Genomic DNA, 19,039 nt, shown 5'->3' with positions numbered 1-19,039 from the left:
GGATCACCAGGTCAGGAGATCGAGACCATCCTGGCTAACATGGTGAAACCCCATCTCTACTAAAAATACAAAAAATTAGCTGGGCGTGGTGGTGGGCGCCTGTAGTCCCAGCTACTCGGGAGGCTGAGGCAGGAGAATGGCGTGAACCCGGGAAGCAGAACTTGCAGTGAGCTGAGACCATACCACTGCACTCCAGCCTGGGCGACAGAGCGAGACTCCGACTCATAAATAAATAAATAAATAAATAAATAGCAAAACTGAGGCCTAGATTGACAACTCCTCCATGGATCACAGCAGCAACATTGTGTGAATTTTCTTTGCTTAGCTACTTATGCACGTATGCTCTTCATACTATTTTTTTCTTCTCTCCCTCCCGCCCCCCTATATATATAATACCCCAACTCACAGCTTCCACCTTTACTCATAGTTTCAGCTGCCTCATAACTCCTGCTCACACATGGGCCAACACAACCTTTCAATAACATGACATTTCCATTTCAGCAATTCTGCCATCCTCAAGCCCCTAATATCTCTTGGCTCTGTTTCTCAAGTTTACCTTTTCATGCCAGACATACTCATGGTCTCATCATCTATGACCTTGGGAGGAGGAAGAAAGGGGGTGTGGTGATATGATCTACAACTGCCCTTTTAGCAAAGACAGTGGAAGGGGCATTTTTTTCCTCCCTCCGACAGCCTTGGCCATGACTCCCCTCACCGCCAAAGCCACTGCATTCCCTCACAAGGTTCTGCCTTGTTCATACACCTTGTGGGGCCTTTGAAAAAGTTTAAATGGTTAAATGCTCAATTAACTGCTATGGAGTATACTAAAATTTCACATCTGAAAGCTTTTCTTGTGTCAGCTTCAATAAGGAGGCAGGAAGAAACAATCCTTGAGCCCGTCAGACCCAAAGGTGACTTACTCTAGTGGATCCCAGACCTGCCAAGGCGAGGCCCCAGATGGTGTTGCTATCTTCTCATACATGCAGGGCCAAGAATGGACCTCAGAGTCACATGTGCACCTAGGTCCCAGTTCTGCCACTCTGTGTGATCTTGAAGAGGTCAAAACCTTTTTTTTTTTTTTTGAGACGGAGTCTCGCCCTGTTGCCCAGGCTGGAGTGCAGTGGCATGATCTTGGCTCGTTGCAACCTCTGCCTCCCAGGTTCAAGCTATTCTCCTGCCTTAGCCTCCAAAGTAGCTGGGATTACAGGCACACGCCACCACGCCCGGCTAACTTTTGTATTTTTAGTAGAGACAGGGTTTCACCATGTTAGCCAGGCTGGTCTCGAACTCCTGACCTCAGGTGATCTGCCTGCCTCAGCCTCCCAAAGTGCTGGGATTACAGGCGCGAGCCACCATGCCTGGCCTGGTCAAAACATTTTGAGTCTTGCATTCCTCATCTCTAAAATGAGGTAAAGTTTTTTGGTTTTTTTGTTTCTTTGTTTCTTTCTGAGACAGTTTCACTCTTGTTGCCCAGGCTGGAGTGCAATGGCATGATCTCGGCTCACCGCAACCTCTGCCTCCCGGGTTCAAGCGACTCCTTCTCCTGCCTCAGCCTCCTGAGTAGCTGGGATTACAGGTGTTCACCATGACACCCGGCTAATTTTTGTTTAGTAGAGACAGGGTTTCTCCATGTTGGCCAGCTAGTCTTGAACTCCTGACCTCAGGTGATCCGCCCACCTCAGCTTCCCAAAGTGCTAGGATAACAGGTGTGAGCCACCACGCCCGGCCAAAGTGAGGTAAATTTTTAAAAGTGACTTCATATAAGTAATTGTAAGGATTAAAATATTAAATGGAAAACCGAGTTTAGTGTCAATTAAGGATTATGCAATTGCTGGTTTAACTAATTTCCCATTTAGTTTTTGGCCTAGGGAAAAGCCTGTTAACTAAGTAAATGTTCCATTTTCTATCAACAGGAAAACAATCAGCTACAAAATCACCAGTGTCTCCTGGATTCCAATCCTTGGTCAACAGTGCTAGATCTACAGAAGTAAAACTAAAATTTTTTTTCTTTCACAGAGTAGTTTTAAGCCTCCAAGCGTTTGAATCTTTAAAATGTCATTCAGGGACTTTAAATGAAGTAGTGAAGGCTGGGCATGGTGGCTCACACCTGTAATCCCAGCACTTTGGGAGGCCAAGGCGGGTGGATTACTTGAGGCCAGGAATTTGAGAACAGCCTGGCCAACGTGGTGAAACCTCATCTCTACTAAAAATACAAAAAATTAGCCGGGTGTGGTGGCGAGCACCTATAGTCCCAGCTTCTCAGGAGGCTGAGGCACAAAAATCGCTTAAACCCAGGAGGTGGAGGTTCCAATGAGCCAAGTTCGCGCTGCTGCACTCCAGCCTGCGTGACACAGTGAGACTGTCTCCATAAATAAATAAATGGGAAAAAAGCAGACGAAGCATACTGGTTTCTTTTTTTAACCTTTATTTACAAAGAACACAACTCCTCTTGACACAAACACACACACATTTCAAGGAGGAGCCCATTAAGAACAACAACAGACTGGCGAGAATGACGGGGCCTTATTGAACACTGTCAATAAGGAACACTGGTCTGTGTACCCCAGACTAGGGGTCACTGCAAACATTTTCTCAGATATGACTTTTCACCTCCAAGACAGGAAAAGAGATCTTGACATGGAGGCCCGCCCACCTACAAGGCAGAAAGCTCCACACTCAATCTTCAGCATCATCAAACTGTCCTGTTTCAAAGACCATCTTGGAATAATAGGGTATCAGTGGAGGCGGATGGTGCCAGCTGGGGTCATAGATCATGTCTCCTTGTGGGGCACAGCACACCCAAGGTTTAAGCTCTTGAGAAATGCTCTCCTGGATGTCGTCAGCATCTGCAGGCAGTTTTAAAAGACAGATTAAGGGAAGGAAGGAGGGAAGGAAGGAAGGTAAAAACGGACAGCCAAAAAGGTATGTCTAGGGGACAGATCCTTGCACTTATTTTGTTTAAAAACACACACAGTTCTCCTTTCCTGAAGAATTGTAAATGCATTCATTCGGAACAGCTGAGAAGCTATGCTTCTCAGACAAGGGTTCTTAACAGTGAAGAAGCAAACTGGATAACACAGCACTTCTATCTGCAGCTGCTCAATTCATAGCAGAGATTTTTGGAGAGAGTAACAGTTTTGACGTTAAAACAGTGATACATTATGGAGTCAAATGCAAAATTTGGATTTTTTCAATATAAAAGAGAAGGTGTCACAGAAATTGGAGACCTGTAACAGATACCAGCCTAAGCTCATAGATGTGGACCCCTGTTCCAAACTGCCTTCAGGGCTGGTCTGACAGGTGTGTCTGAGAAGGCCTAGTTCAGGACCCCCAGAGACTCCACACCTACCATATGGATTCCCTTGATCGGCTTTCAACTCCGAGTCCCAGTCCTCATTAAAAAGATCACCAGGCTGTTCCTTGGGTGGACAGTTTGTCCCTTCTGACAGCTCCCAGGTATTCAGTTCTCCATCAGAGTCCTCCTCATCCATGGCAAAGCCTTCCTCTTCAGAATGGGTGCCCTCACCCCGGGCAGGACTGTCATTAGGAATGCTCTGTGCTCCATGGGCTAAATTGACAAAGAGAAGATGGCCTTAGTGACAAACCAAAGAGGACCTGCTCTGTGCTCAGTAAATTTTGGGCAGACTTACTACGAAGGTAGTAAAACAAGTGCACAGAGTCTTCTTTAGCCACCGAGCACTTTTTTAAAAATGCACTTCTTTGTATGTTTTTAAAAGAGCTGATAATTTATTTTCAATAAGATGTTTTGTCTTATACAAGGCATTAATTGTCAGGTCCTTTAATTTACAAAGAGGGCTAGGGACAGTTAACATTTTCAGGTGGTTTGTATGTCACTGAGGCAAAGGGCCTCTGATAAATAATACACTTTCACAATACAAGCCTGTATTAAGTTTTTGCTCTTTTTTTTTTTTTTTTGGAGACAGAGTCTCGCTCTGTCGCCCAGGCTGGAATGCAATGGCACCATCTCGGCTCACTGCAACCTCTACCTCCCAGGTTCAAGCAATTCTCTGCCTCAGCCTCCTGAGCAGCTGGAATTACAGGCGCCTGCCACCACGCCCAGCTAATTTTTTTGTATTTTTAGTAGAGATGGGGTTTCACCATCTTGGCCAGGCTGGTCTTGAACCCCTGACACCTTGTGATCCACCCGCCTCGGCCTCCCAAAGTGCTGGGATTACAGGCGTGAGCCACTGTGCCCGGTTGTTTTTGCTCTTTTATTCCTCCCTTCAGCCTCAAAGAGCATGTTAGAGGTGAGCACAGGGACAAAGGGGAGCAGGGGCACTGCAGGCAGAAGACCAGAACCCATCTAATCACAATGGGCAGCACCTAGTGCCTCCCTCTGACATCAGGGAGGCCGGAAGGTACATTTTCAAAAGGCCTCACAATAACGGAGGAAAGACTGGGGAAAGATAACGGATTTCCGAGCACATAGTGCTTTGGTGATGCCAGGTCCCAGGAGAGAAGGCAATCAGCCTAAAACAGCCATGCTCTTCATACTGGAACAACAGTAACAGTGATAAGCAATAAAGTGATAGTTCAGAGCAAGGGGTCTAAAGCCAGACTGTCTGATTTCAAATCCGTGTTTTGTCAATTACCAAACATCGGACTGGGCCGGGCGCGGTAGCTCACCCTTGTAAACCTAGCACTTTGGGAGGCCAAGGTGGGTGGACTGCTTGAGCTCAGGAGTTCAAGACCAGCCTGAACAATGTCGCAAACCCTGTCTCTACAAAAAATTCAAAAAATTTAGCTGGGTGCAGTGGCATGCACCTGTAATCCCAGCTACTCAGGAGGCTGAGGTGGGAGGATCGCTTGAACCTGGGAGGTGGAGGCTGCAGTGAGCCAAGATCATGCCATTGCACAGAGTGAGACCCTGTCTCCAAAAAAAAAAAAAAAAAAGTGTGACTGAGCTGAAATTTACTTAACTAGTTCCATAACATAAATATAGAATTACCATATGACCCAGCAATCCCAGTCCTAAACATATACCCAAAAGAACTGAAAACAGCTGTTCAAATAAAACAAGGATACTCACAGCAGCACTATTTACAATCACCAAAAGGTAGACACAACATCAAATGTCCATCAATGGATGAACGGAAAAACAAAATGTGGTATATGCATATGATGGAATTATTCAGCCATAAAAAGGAATGCAGTGCTGATACATGCTATGGCATGGATGCACCTTGAAAATACGCTAAGTGGAAGAAGCCAGACACAAAAGGCCACATATTGTTATGATTCCATTTACAGGCAACTCACATTTGCCTATCCAGAACAGATAAACCCACAGAGACAGAAAGCAAATTAGTGGTTGCCAAGAGCTCAGAGAAGGAAGGAATGGAGAATGACTACTTGGTGAGCACAGGGTTTCCTTTTAGGGTGATGAAAAGATTCTGGAACTAGGTAGTGGTGATGGTTGCACAACACTGCCATTATGCTAAAAGGCTACTGAATTATATGCGTTAAAATGGTTACATGGTAAATTTAGGTTATGTATCTTTTACCACAATTTTTAAATTGTTTTTATTTAACTGTTCTGTGCCTCAACTTCCACATCTGTAAAATGAAGATAGGGTTGTTGTGAGAGTTAAAAGAAAAAAAAAGGCCAGGCACGGTGGCTCATGCCTGTAATCCCAGCACTTTGGGAGGCCGAGGTGGGCGGATCACCTGAGGTCAGGAGTTTGAGACCAGCCTGGCCAACATGGTGAAAGCCCCTCTCCACTAAAAATACAAAAATTAGGCCGGGAGCAGTGGCTCACACCTGTAATCCCAGCACTTTGGGTGGCCAAGGAGGGCAGATCACGAGGTCAGGAGATCGAGACCATCCTAACATGGTAAAATCCTATCTCTACTAAAAACACAAAAAATTAGCCAGGCGTGGTGGCGGGTGCCTGTGGTCCCAGCTACTCGGGAGGCTGAGGCAGGAGAAGGGTGTGAACCCAGGGGGCAGAGTTTGCAGTGAGCCGAGATAGTGCCACTGCTTGGGAGACAGAGCGAGACTCTGTCTCAAAAAATAAATAAATAAATAAATAAATAAATACAAAAATTAGCCAGGCGATATGGTGCGCGCCTGTAATCCCAGCTACTCAGGAGGCTGAGGCACAAGAATCACTTGAACCCGGGAGACAGAGGTTGCAGTGAGCCAAGATTGCGACACTTCAGTCCAGCCTGGGTGACAGAGTGAGACTCCATCTCAAAAAAAAAAGAAAAAGAAAAAAAGGGGCCAAGCGTGGTAGCTCACACCTGTAATCCCAGCACTTTGAGAGGCTGAGGCAGATGGATCACGTGAGGTCAGGAGTTCGAGACCAGCCTGGCTAACATGGTGAAACCCCATCTCTACTAAAAATACAAAAATTAGCCGGGCATGGTGGCATATGCCTGTAATCCAGCTACTTGGGAGGCTGAGATAGGAGAATGCTTGAATCCAGGAGGCAGAGGTTGCAGTGAGCCAAGATTGTGCCATTGCACTCCAGCCTGGGCAACAAGAGCAAAACTCCCTCTCAAAAAAAAAAAAAAAAACGGCAGGGGGCTGGGCACAGTGGCTCATGCCTTTGTAATCCCAGCACTTTGGGAGCGTGGGCTCACAGTAATCCCAGCACTTTGGGAGGCCTAGGTGGGCACATCACTTGAGATCAGGAGTTCGAGACCAGCCTGGCCAACATAGTAAAACCCCATAGCTACTAAAAATACAAAAGTTAGCTGGGTGTGGTGGCGCGTGCCTGTAGTGCCAGCTACTCGGGAGGCTGGGGCAGGAGAATTGCTTTAACCTGGGAAGCGGAGGTTGCGGTGAGCTGACATCGTGCCACTGTACTCCAGCCTGGTGACACAGCGAGACTCCGTTTCAAAAAAAAAAGATATTTTGAGAGAGAACACATTCACGTAACTTTCAGTATACTGGCATAATTGTTCTATATTACTATTGTTATTAATCACATATGCATAATTTATAAGTTAAACCATATCAGAAATAGTATATATAGGAGGAAAAAAAAAGCAGTTTCAGGCATCCATTGGGGCGGGGGGGTCTTAGAATGTATCCCCTAGGAATAAGGTGAGACTGCTGTACTATTTTCACCGTTTCAAGCTGTTTCTCTCGATAGAAGGATGGGTTTGTACATAAGAAAAGTTCAGAACTTCCCTTAAGGAAGCTCCAAGCAAGGCTTCCAAAGGAGGGTACTGTTCAACTGGGCAGAGAAGGTCACTAAGCAGCAGAAAGGACTGGCTAAAAGAGAAGGTAAATGAGACAGAGGGACTATTCCTCTCCTCACATCCTTGGTCTCCCCAACTTCCGTCTCTGCCATCTACTTGCCTAGTCGATCCATAGCCTTCTCAGTCTCTCTCTCCTGATCGGAGTGGTCAGCTGTAGCAAAGCCAGCCTGCAGGAAGAAGAAATGATTACCAAGGACTTGGGTATCTGGGGTATGCCCAGTATTCAGCTATTGCATCTCAACCCCACCCACTCTTCCATACTCCCCTTGGTGATGCAGGGCTGGGACTCTGCCACCCACATTTCTGCTTTGCCCTGTTAAACTGAGCAAGGCTGGAGGGAGATGGGCCTTGTTCCTTCCTATTCATGTAGGCATCACCTCATGACACTTCACCGTGGCAGCAGGAATGCCTTCCTATAGTGGCCACAGAATCCAGTATACAGTTCTGCGAACTCTTGCAGAGCCAGTCTTATCACTGCACCTTCTCTTTAGAGGTCTGGGTCTCAGGACTCTCCTCCAAGCTCAGAGACCCCCTACCATCAGCTGGGGCAGTGCCTTCTCCTTAAAGGTTGGAATTTCAGCTCTGCAGAGCCTTTTCCCTAAGCTTTTAAATTTTAATCAACTTCATCTCTTTGTTCCTTCAGCCATAGGTTGGTAGCTGTTCCCTGCGGTTGCCACCCCCAGGTACACGTTTTACCTTTTCAGTTACTTAACAACTTTATAGCTAGTAAACAACTCTATCAAATTCTCTGTTTCCTCACCGACACACTGAGGTGGGGGAAGCTTTATAATTCCTCTGCAATGCTGAGCACTGAAGGCAGTATTTCTAATCTAACTGAAAATCTTCCCGCACAGCCAACCAAATGCTTCTCTGCTCCCATCACTCAGAAGTTCCTGAAACCCTATGACCTCCAAGACCTCTTTCTAATGAATCACGAAATGTTCCCTGCCTGCATAAAAGACCTGATTTTGATCCCAGCTCTGCCATCCATTCAGAGTGTGACCTTGAACACATCACTTCAATTACTGTGCCTGCGTTTTCTTCTCCAGAAATTGGGGGTGACTGTTCTGACCCTGCAGGGGACTTATGATTAGACACCATTTATGAAAACACCTGGCATGTGGCAAGAATGTAACATTTCTTGAATTTAAATTCATCTTTTCTGCTACATCTAAACTGTACTCGGCACCTGCTCCAATCAGCATTCATTATCTAGTCATGTCTGGGTTTAATAATTCAGTTCCACTCCCTGTAGTTAGTGACAACCTCTGGTCACTGCCGCCCAAGGAGAAGTCAGACCTCTCGCCTAAACCACTGCCACGGCCTCCTAACCACCTTCCCATCCAGCCATCTGGCTCAGCCTTACAGAATTAATCACTACTCTGCTCAAAACCTTCAACAGCCCTCCACTGAGAGAGCACAAAATTAGCCATGGCATTCGCACGTCCCCTCTTCTCCCACTCCCATCAACCTGTTGAGCATAGTTCTCTGCATGCTCTGAGACCCAACTCCAGGCCATGTGCCCTGCACTTTCTCATCTCCACGCCTCTGCAGACACCACCAGCCTCTCACCTTGATCCTTTCCTGCTATGCCCTGACAAAATTAGTCCCATTCTATTCTGCACTCCAAAGTGATTTTCTTTGTAAGTGTCGCTGCATTTTTCATATCTTACTTTGGCTAAGTACCATCTTTGAGGCATCATTCATCCAGTCGGCATGTCTATCTCCTGTGCCAGGCACTATGATAGGCTGGGCAAACAGCCCTAACAGAGGGTTCCTACCTTCAAGCCGCTCAGCACCTAGCCGGTACAGACTGTAAACAAGGACAGGTAAGAACTGTAATAACGGTCTGTAACGTTCTCGGGAAAACCTGGAGCTGTCTAGCTTACATGAAAACAAGTTTCTGGAAACCCTGCGTCAAACAGGGCCTTTCTGGTTTCAGTAAGGAGAAGGGGGAGCGCGCATGTGACATCTGGGGCTCAGGGTTAGCTGGCATCCCCACCAACGGACAGAGGTCCACAGGTCTGTAAAGTCAAGTCCCTCTCCTCGCCGCCCTCACCTGGCCCTCGCCCAGGCTCCTGGCAGCGGGCCCCGGCTCTCGGTCACCAGCGTCACCTCCCATTTACCAAATCCGCAGCGGCGCCCAGCGGGCGGACAGCCTTCCCTGCTGACCCGGCGCGCCCACCCACGCCCTCGGCTTTCCCCGCCCCGCGGCCCCGCGGCCTGGCCGTTTTCAGCTCGAGCGCGAGCCCAAACAGCGCTCCGTGTCGCGGGGCGGCCCGAGGCCGGCCAAAGGCGCTTCCTCGGCCCCGCGGCCCCCGCCCAGCCCGGCCCCGCGACTTCCCGCCCCAGGCTGCGGCTGGCTGTTGCTCCCGGCCCCCACGCGGCGCTCACCTCCGGGCTGGGGGGCGCCCCCCGCGCGCTAGGCAGCGGCGGGCCCCGAGACGGCTCCGCGGCCCCCTGCGCCTGGGCCCCGGCGGCCTGAAGGTCCATGACCTGCGGCCCGCGGCTGGTCGCCCTGGACGCCGTGGGCCACGTGACGCGCCGGCCCGCCTGCCCGCCGGAGGATCCGCCGCAGAAGCGCCAATCAGCCTGGGGAGGGGGTGGGTACCGGCCAAGAGGGCGGGGCGCGGGGGTGTCACGAGGAAGCGGGGGCGGGGCGGTGCAGGGGGCGGGGCGCGCGGCCTCGCGGAGCCCGCCCCTCCCTCCCAGCGCGAAATCTGAAACAATCTGGGAGACGGATTTTGGAAACTCCTCTCGGTGCATATCCTAAGGCTGCACGACTAGCTGCGTGTGAAACGCCAAGCGTACCCTACTCGGCCACTCGGGGTGTGCTCCAGCTTCAAAACCCCGCGTGGGTAAGACACATGAGCAACCCAGTGACCTCCACCTTGAGCTAATGATCGTCTTTGAAGTTAATCCATTAGAAACCAAGATAGATGATTAAGACACAAACTGCAATATGCAGTGGACACAGAATACAGGCCACGACGCTTACTCATAATAATCCTGAACATTCGGGATTCCTGTATTTCCATGCTCAACGCCTGATACCGACAACCTAATTATTTCCCATTTTGCCTCGAAAGGTGGCTTCTGGGGATAGGCAGGGCCTGAGCTGGGAACAGCCCAACTGGAAAGACAGCCTTCCCTGCCTTCCCCACAGTGCCTAACCTCTAATAACAAACCAGCTCAAGGTGTGCTAATCACGTCAACATCAGGACATGAGACCCTCTTCCTTCATCCCCCTCAAAGACTGTGTTGTTTGTACAACACAAAAGGCATTTGAAAAAATTTAGCATAAAACTGACACACAATATTCGATATTATTTTTGTTCTATATGTAGATGTTCCTACACAGGAGTCAGTATCCCCAAGGCTAACTGCCTCTAGGTCAGCAATGTCCAATAGAACGTTCTTTAATGGTGGAAGTGGAAATGAAAGTTCTACTATCTGTACTGTCCAATATAGTAACCATATACCTACTGAGCACTTGAAATGTGGCCAATGTGAATAAATTGAATAATTCTAATAAATTTAAATTGCTACATGTGCCTTGGAGCTACTGTTTCTAACAGTGCAACTCTAGGTGTACTAGCTAGATGTGTTTTCATAACCTGCAATATTGAGAATCAGATACAGGGATGTGATGACCCCAGGTGACCACCCTTATAGCCTTGTGTTAAGGAGACTACCACTATCCTCTTTGCTCCCTAATCTACATATCTCTTTTGTAAAATTAAAGTGCCAAATAAGATTAAGAATGTTAAACATCCCAGGACTTAAGGGACAGGAAAAAGAGGAATTTTTTTCTTATTTTAAAACAAATGACAAGAAAACAGGGGCTGGCCGCGGTGGCTCACTCCTGTAATCCCAGCACTTTGGGAGGCCGAGGCAGGCGGATCACTTGAGGTCAGTTCAAGGCTATCCTGGCCAACATGGTGAAACCCCATCTCTACTAAAAATACAAAAATTAGCCAGGCGTGGTGGCACACACCCATAATCCCAGCTACTCGGGAGGCTGAGGCAGGAGAATCACTTGAGCCCGGGAGGTGGAGGTTGCAGTGAGCAGAGATTGCCCCATAGCACTCCAGCCTGGGCGACAGAGTGAGACTTGGTCTAAAAAAAAAAAAAAAAAACCAGAAAGAAAAAGAAAACAGTACAAAAGCTTAAAATAAAAATGTTCTAAAGTAGACTCTAATACTCATAGAAATTTAATATATAATAAAGGTAACATCACAAATCAGCAGAGAGAAACATAACTGCCCAAATAGTGTTGGCAAAATTAACTGCTTGGGGAAAAAGAGTTGTTCTCAGCACCAGGAAGAGCTTCCAAAGCATTTTAAAAACAGACATCACACATACACACACAAAATACCTCTGGGCATCAAAAATCGCCACAAAAGGTGCCTATAATCCCAGCTACTTGGGAGGCTTTGGCAGGGAGAACTGTTTGAACCCAGGAGGCAGAGGTTGCAGTAAGACCACACCACTACACTCCAGCCTGGACCACAGAGCAAGACTCTGTCTCAAAAAAAAAAAAAATCACCACAAACAAGGCTGGGGGTAAAATTATTTGCAACAAATGAGAAACAAGATGTTAATATTCTGAATATGTTTTTAAAAACTCTGGCCAGGCACAATGGCTCATGCCTATAATACCAGCACTTTGGGAGGTTGAGGTAGGAGGATTGTTTGAGCCCAGCTGTTTAAGAGACCAGCCCTGGCAACATAGCAAGACCAGTCTCTACAAAAAAAATTTTAAATTAACCAGGCATGGTGGTGTGCACCTGCAGTCCCAGCTACTCAAGAGGCTGAGGTGGGAGGATCTCTTGAGCCCAGAAGTTAAGGCTGTAGTGAGCCATGATCACACCACTGCACTCTAGCCTAGGTGACAAAGCAAGAACTTGTCCAATTTAAAAAAAAAAAATTAACTCATAAATTAGTAAGAAAAAAATTTTTTAAATAGTCTAAGGATATAAAAAGATGAGAAACATAAAATACACTAACTTCACTAATATCAAAGAAAAGTATGGTAAAACAATGACATATCACATTTCACCTATAAAATGGTAAAAATAAAAGATATAATTACACCAGTACAGGTAAGGGTACTGACACTTTCATGTATTGCTTGAAAGAAGGAGCAAACCGGCAATACATATCAATATTCTCTAAAAGCAGTATCCTTTGATCCAGTAATTCCACTGTCGGATGTCAATCTCCTAAGGAAATGGCCAGGGATGTGAACAAAGATTGACAAGAATCTTCATCAACAGCATTTATCTAATTTTTAAAAAAATTAGAAATGACAGTCCAGGCCGGGCTTAGTGGTTCACGCCTATAATCCCAACACTTTGGGAGGCCAAGGCGGGTGGATCATGAGGTCAGGAGTTCGCAACCAGCCTGGCCAATATGGTGAAACCCCCGCTCTACTAAAAATACAAAAATTGGCTGGGCGTGGTGGCGGGTGCCTGTAATCCCACCCAGCTGCTCGGGAGGCTGAGCCAGAACCACTTGAACCCGGGAGGTGGAGGTTGCAGTGAGCCGAGATGAAGCCACTGCACTCCAGCCTGGATGACAGAGCAAGGCTCCATCTCAAAAAAAAAAAAGACAGTCTAACCAGAGGATTAGTAAAATATATTATGGCTCATTTTTACAATGTAATGTTATGAATTCATTAAATGTTTTTAAGGCTATTTAATGACACAGAAAAACAATACTAAGTGAAACGGAACAATAAGCTACACTGAAAGCTTCTCCCAGTGACAGGATGCTTTTTTTTACCACACTATTCTATTTCCTCCATATTTTCCAGAACAAATGCATACCACGTATCTTTTATAATGAGAATAAACCAACAAAACTGTACTTTCTCCTTTTTTTTTTCCTTGAGAAGGAGTTTCGCTCTTCTTACCCAGGATGGAGTAGCAATGGCATGATCTCGGCTCACTGCAACCTCCGTCTCCCAGGTTCAAGCAATTCTCCTGCCTCAGCCTCCCAAGCAGCTGGGATTACAGGCACCCACCACCACGCCTGGCTAATTTTTGTATTTTTAGTAGAGACGGGGTTTCACCATGTTGGCCAGGCTAGTCTCAAACTCCTGACCTCAGGTGATCCGCCTGCCTCAGCCTTCCCAAAGTGCTGGGATTACAGGCGTTGAGTCACCATGCCTGGCCACTTTCTCCTTCATTTTAACTGGCTGTTAGGTCGAGATTAGAGATACTCATGCTTGACCTGGGATAATTTTTTAAAAACCCAGTCGTATGCTATCCATGCATTTTGGGAAACATTTAGGACCTGTGGAAGATCAGGCCTCAACATTAAATCAGCAATTCTCTTTACTGGAATCAGATTAGCACATCAAACTGAGCAGTGTCGTGCGCCTATAATCCCAGCTACTCAGGAGTCTGAGGTGAGAAGGTCACTTGAGTCCAGGAGTTCAAGACCAGCCAGGGCAACAGAGCAAGACCCAGTCTCAATCATAAAAATTTTTTAATTTTTAAAAAAGATTTAACAAGTTAACATAAAATTAAAGTGTGTCGCAAAACCAGACAGCCATCTTGTCTGCCATCACTGAGCAAATTACAGATGGACTCAATACAAATTTGCCCACGGGGCTTGCTTGCAATACTATTTCACAAAGCTGACTGTATTCTTCATCTTCATAAATGGCCAGTCTGATGCATAGCATGTTTAGCTACAAATGCCTCTGCTGACTCTCCCTGCAACATTTTCATCGCTCGCCAGTAGATCTGTCCACAGTTCTCAGGTCTACCAAGGGGGTGGTTCAATTCTTCTTTCATATAATCCATCCAAAGATCTTTTAAAAAAAAAACATACAATTAGATAACTGACAGAGTGTTATTAGGTAACCTTATTAAATATCAATTCAACTCAAGATTTCTAAGAAACTTAACTTCTCACTGTTACTTCCCTAGGACACTTTGTTTAACAATACCTCTCTTAGCTTCTTTAAAGTATAGTGGCAGGTTTTGGTTTGTTTTTGTGTGTTTTTTTCTTTTTTGAGACAGGGTCTCACTGTGTTGCCCAGGCTAGAGTGTAGTAGCGGGAACATGGCTTACTACAGTCTCAACCTCCTGAGTTCAAGTGACCCTCCTGCCTCAGCCTCCAGGGCAGCTGGGAACACAGGCACACCACCATATTAGGCTAATTTTTTTATTTTTTGTAGAAACAGGGTTTCACTATATTGCCCAGGCTAGTCTTGAACTCCTGGGCTCAAGCAATCCTTCTACCTTGGCCTTCCAAAGTGCTGGGATTACAGGCGTGAGCCACTGTGCCTCATCAGTTTTGTTTTTTTGTTTTTTGTTTTTTTTCCCAGTAGAAAACCTTCACATCAATCAAAAAAGTCTATTTTATTCAATGAACTCAAAAATACTAAACTTTTTGGCTAGGCACAGTGGTTCACACCTGTAATCCCGGCACTTTGGGAGGCCAAGGCGGGCAGATCACCTGAGGTCAAGAGTTCAAGACCAGCCTAGCCAGCATGGCGAAATCCATCTCGACTGAAAATACAAAAATTAGCCGAGCATGGTGGCACGTGTGCCTGTACTCCCAGCTACTTTGGAGGCTGAGGCACGAGAATCGCTTGAATCTGGGAGGCAGAGATTGCAGTGAGGCAAGATTGCGCCACTGCACTGCAGCCTGGGTGACAGAGTGAGACTCTGTCTCAAAACAAAATAAAAATAAACAAATCAATGTTTATGAGTTCATAAAGTCCACAGATTTTACATGACATACCTATACCCAGAAGTATGTTGTACAAGTCCTACAAATGAGGGCAATGTGGAGATAGTCAACAACAGACGCCAATTAGCATCTCATGTTTACCCCTTTCATGTAACTCTAAATACATTTTTTTTAAGAAAACAAAACCATGCAAATCTTTCTCTAATCCAGAGGAGGTGTTTTTGGTTTTTGTTTTTGAGACAGGATCTCATTGTATTGCCCAGGCTGCAGTACAGTGGTGGCATCACAGTCATTGCAGCCTCAACATCCTGGGGCCCAAACAATCCTCGCACCTCAGCCTGCTGTGTAGCTGGGACCACAGGCATGCACCACCATACCCAGTTACTTTTTTTTTTTATTGTTTGTAGAGATGGGGATCTAAATATGTTGCCCAGGCTGGTCTCAGGCTCCTGAGAAATCTAGGGTTCTTAACAGACGACCCATGGACCCCTGAACTTATGATCCTGAAATGATAAAATTAGTATACACAAAGCAACTGAGGAGGCAGAGGAAGGAAACAAGTTTTATTTTAAAAGAGGGTTATGATGCAAATCAAAAAACTAAGAAACAGTTTTGTTTGTTTGTTTGTTTTTGAGACGGAGTTTCACTGTTGTTGCCCAGGCTGGAGTGCAATGGTATAATCTCAGCTCACTGCAACCTCCGTCTCCCAGGCTCAAGCGATTCTCCTGCCTCAGCCTCCCAGGCAGGGATTACAGGTGCGCACCACCATGTCCAGCTAATTTTTATTTTAGTAGAGACGGGGTTTCACCATATTGGCCAGGCTGGTCTCGAACTCCTGACCTCAGGTGATCCGCCTGCCTTGGCCTCCCAAAGTGCTGGGATTACAGGCATGAGCCACTGTACTCAGCTAAGAAACACTGTTCTAACCATACTAATTGGTCACAAATTAAGGGTTTACTTACCAGAATCTGCGGATCCAAACTCTCTCAAAGCTCTCTCATAATATTCTCTTATGTTCGCCATATTGCAGGATTCCTGACAAAGATAGACAATCTTGTCTCAAAAGCCTGATTTATAACATAACAAATTCATTCCAACCATATTGTTAAGCAGCTACTGTCTGTCAGGTATTTGAAGGGAAGAGTTTAACATGAACACAACTTGGCTCTCAACTTTTCCAGGAAAAAAATCAAAGCCACTCAACAGAGTGAAGTACATATGTGAAACATAAAAGCACTTTGCTGTAGTAGCATGGAGAAAAGTGCTATTAGAAAAAAGTGGGGGACATGGGCAGCTTCACAGAAAACAGTATTTGAAAGTCTTGAGGAATGAGTGGGAATTAAATAAAGAAACAGCAAAGGTTCTATTCGCTTTGAGTAAGGATTTCTTCCTTTTGAATATCTGGGCTCTGGTACTTATTTGTTATATCCACCTTAAAATAAATACTAGTTATATGACCTTCAGCAAGTTTTTGAACCCTTTGACCTTAAACATTTCCTCACCTATAAAACAAGCTTTAATATCTCTTAGCACAACTATAAGTATTAGATTAAAATGCTGATGAATTATGCACCTAGCAGAATAGCTGTAACTAACTTTACAACCAAAAACTGCTCATTCTCCACCTATTTTTAAAAATGTATTCTTGCCGGGCGCGGTGGCTCACACCCGTAATCCCAGCACTTTGGGAGGCCGAGGCAGGTGGATCACGAGGTCAGGAGATCGAGACCATCCTGGCTACAACAGTGAAACCCCGTCTCTACTGAAAATACAAAAAATTAGCCAGGCGTGGTGGCGGGTGCCTGTAGTCCCAGCTACTCAGGAGGCTGAGGCAGGAGAACGGCGTGAACCTAGGAGGCGGAGCTTGCAGTGAGCCAAGATCGCGCCACTACACTCCAGCCTGGGCGACAGAGCGAGACTCTGTCTCAAAAAAAAAAAAAAAAAAAAAAAAAAAAAAAAGTATTCTTGCCGGGAGCAGTGGCTCATGCCTGTAATCCCAGTACTTTGGGAGGCCGAGGCAGGCAGATCACAAGGTCAGGAGTTGAGACCAGCCTGGCCAACGTGGTGAAACCAGTCTCTACAAAAAATACAAAAATTAGGGCCAGGCGCGGTGGCTCACACCTGTAATCCCAGCACTTTGGGAGGCCGAGGCAAGGCAGGTGGATCACAAGGTCAGGAGTTCAAGACCAACCTGGTCAACATGGTGAAACCCTGTCCCTACTAAAAATACAAAAATTAGCCAGGCATGGTGGTGCATGCCTGTAATCCTAGCTACTCAGGAGGCTGAGGCAAGAAAATTGCTTGAACCTGGGAAGCAGAGGTTGCAGTGAGCCAAGAGTCCAGCCTGGGCGACAGAGTGAGACTCCGTCTAAAAAAAAAAAAAAAAAAATAGCCAGGTGCGGTGGCAGGGGCCTGTAATCCCAACTACTCGGGAGGCTGAGGCAGGAGAATCGCTTGAACCTAGAAGGCGGAGGTTGCAGTAAACCAAGATCGCGCCACTGCACTCCAGCCTGGGCAACAGACAGCAAGACTCTGTCTCAAAAAAAAAAAAAAAAAAAAAGTCAATTTAACCTCATATTTTAGACATGCATGAAAAACAGAATCACACCTGTTTAATGGCTCATATGTGCACGGCATTATGCAACGTCCTTTCTATCCAGTATCCCATTTGGCCTTACAACTCTCATACCCCTGAAACAGGTATAATGACCTCCTTTACAGATGAGGATGGGAAGCTTAGAATTAAGTGACTTGCTCAAGGCACATAACTATCATGTTATAAATCCAAAGCCTGGCTATTACATATTAGGCTAGACTATCTCCTATACTATAAAACTGTTCTATACTGTAGAATAAGAACAGATACTTGGCTTGCCGGGCATGCTGGCTCACACCTGTAATCCCAGCACTTTGGGAGGCTGAGGGGGGCGGATCACCTGAAGTCAGGAGTTTGAGACCAGGCTGGCCAACATGGCAAAACCCCGTCTCTATTGAAAATACAGAAATTAGCAGGGCGTGGCAGCCCGTGCCTGTAATCCCAGCTACTCGGGAGGGTGTGGCAGGAGAAGCACTTGAACCCAGGATGCGGAGTTTTCAGTGAGCCGAGATCACACCACTGCACTCCAGCCTGGGCAACAGAGTAAGACTCTATCTCAAAAAAAAAAAAAAGTAACATCTAAGTTTTCTATTCCCCAAACATATACTTTCTCTTTGCTTGATTACCGTTCTTAAACCAGCTCTATGGAAAAGGGATTAGACCAAGGGATCAGAAATTTATACTGTATTATAATGAGAGCTTTTTACATAACAAAACACTCCCGGGCCAGGCACGGTGGCTCACGCCTGTAATCCCAACACTTTGGGAGTCTGAGGTGGGCACATCACGAGGTCAACAGATAGAGACCATCCTGGCCAACATGGTGAAACCCCATCTCTACTAAAAATACAAAAATTGGCTGGGCATGGTGGCGTGTGCCTGTAGTCCCAGCTACTCCGGGGGGCTGAGGCAGGAGAATCACTTGAACCTGGGAGATGGAGGTTGCAGTGAGCCAAGATCACGCCACTGCACTCCAGCCTGGCAACAGAGCGAGACTCTGCCTCAAAAAAAACAAAAAAACAAAAAACAGTCTGATAGATTAGTAACCACTAATCCATTTTCCCAGACAAGAAATGCTGAAACAGAACACTTACTTGCTCCTTTTCAAACTGAATCATTTTCCTGAAAAAGTCAACTGAAAATGGTCGGCTCTCCTGTAAACTAAAAAGGAAGGAGAAAACGTTATCTTCAACAATGACAAAAAGCCTCTTACATCTCATAACTGTAAATACCGAGACCAGTGCCTCCACAACACATGGTTTAACAAAGACTTGACTTCAAATCAATGCAAGGACTTGACCTGATGGCCAGTCATTCTCACGATTCTATGACCACTAATGACTTTCTCTTCATACCCAGTTCTTAGTTTTTCGTTTTGTTTTGTTTTGTTTTTGAGACAGGGTCTCACTTTGTCACCCAGGCTGGAGTGCAGTATTGCAATCATAGCTCACTGCAGCCCTGAATTCCCAGGCTCAAGCAATCCTCCTGCCTTAGCCTGTAGAG

General features: G+C 46.1%; 2 protein-coding genes across 5 annotated transcripts in view; both read right to left on the bottom strand.

Moving 5' to 3' along the window:
- Window positions 1–2,405: 2,405 nt before the first annotated feature.
- On the bottom strand, window positions 2,406–9,814 carry COPRS (coordinator of PRMT5 and differentiation stimulator). 2 transcript variants are annotated; one of them, XM_034943255.3, is made up of 4 exons: window positions 9,625–9,814; window positions 7,331–7,397; window positions 3,350–3,568; window positions 2,406–2,846 (listed from the first exon to the last, which is right to left on the bottom strand). In XM_034943255.3, exons 1-4 carry the CDS (start codon window positions 9,721–9,723, stop codon window positions 2,677–2,679), a joined length of 555 nt encoding a protein of 184 aa, XP_034799146.1. In that variant the 5' UTR covers window positions 9,724–9,814; the 3' UTR covers window positions 2,406–2,676. The 2 variants fall into 2 exon arrangements, with proteins under 2 accessions (XP_034799146.1, XP_003812025.1); XM_003811977.5 differs by lacking the exon at window positions 9,625–9,814 and adding an exon at window positions 9,290–9,554.
- A 3,892-nt stretch (window positions 9,815–13,706) lies between these two features.
- The window catches only part of UTP6 (UTP6 small subunit processome component), a 38,814-nt gene continuing 33,481 nt past the window's right edge, over window positions 13,707–19,039 (bottom strand). For 2 of the 3 annotated variants that reach the window (XM_003811976.5, XM_008964349.4), the window contains 3 exons: window positions 18,631–18,697; window positions 15,903–15,975; window positions 13,707–14,053 (listed from right to left, as the gene is read on the bottom strand). In XM_003811976.5, the coding sequence (XP_003812024.3) occupies window positions 13,896–14,053; window positions 15,903–15,975; window positions 18,631–18,697 (298 nt within the window). In that variant the 3' untranslated portion in view covers window positions 13,707–13,895. The remainder of the gene's footprint in view (window positions 14,054–15,902; window positions 15,976–18,630; window positions 18,698–19,039) is intronic. The other variant, XM_055101317.2, reaches the window with a different exon arrangement.

The sequence above is a fragment of the Pan paniscus genome, chromosome 19 (genome assembly GCF_029289425.2).
Source record: "Pan paniscus chromosome 19, NHGRI_mPanPan1-v2.0_pri, whole genome shotgun sequence".
NCBI classification, from domain to species: Eukaryota; Metazoa; Chordata; class Mammalia; order Primates; family Hominidae; genus Pan; species Pan paniscus.
The sequence above is the reverse complement of the archived record's forward strand: the minus strand, read 5'-3'. Positions and strand labels throughout refer to the sequence as shown.

Bases quoted from the DNA above. Each gene is read 5' to 3' on its own strand.
- COPRS (XM_034943255.3), bottom strand. From the start codon at position 9,723: ATGGACCTTCAGGCCGCCGGGGCCCAGGCGCAGGGGGCCGCGGAGCCG. The intron at 7,398-9,624 runs GTGAGCGCCGCG...TTCTTCCTGCAG, and splicing joins GGGCGCCCCCCAGCCCGGAG to GCTGGCTTTGCTACAGCTGA. The intron at 3,569-7,330 runs GCAAGTAGATGG...TTGTCAATTTAG, and splicing joins GAAGGCTATGGATCGACTAG to CCCATGGAGCACAGAGCATT.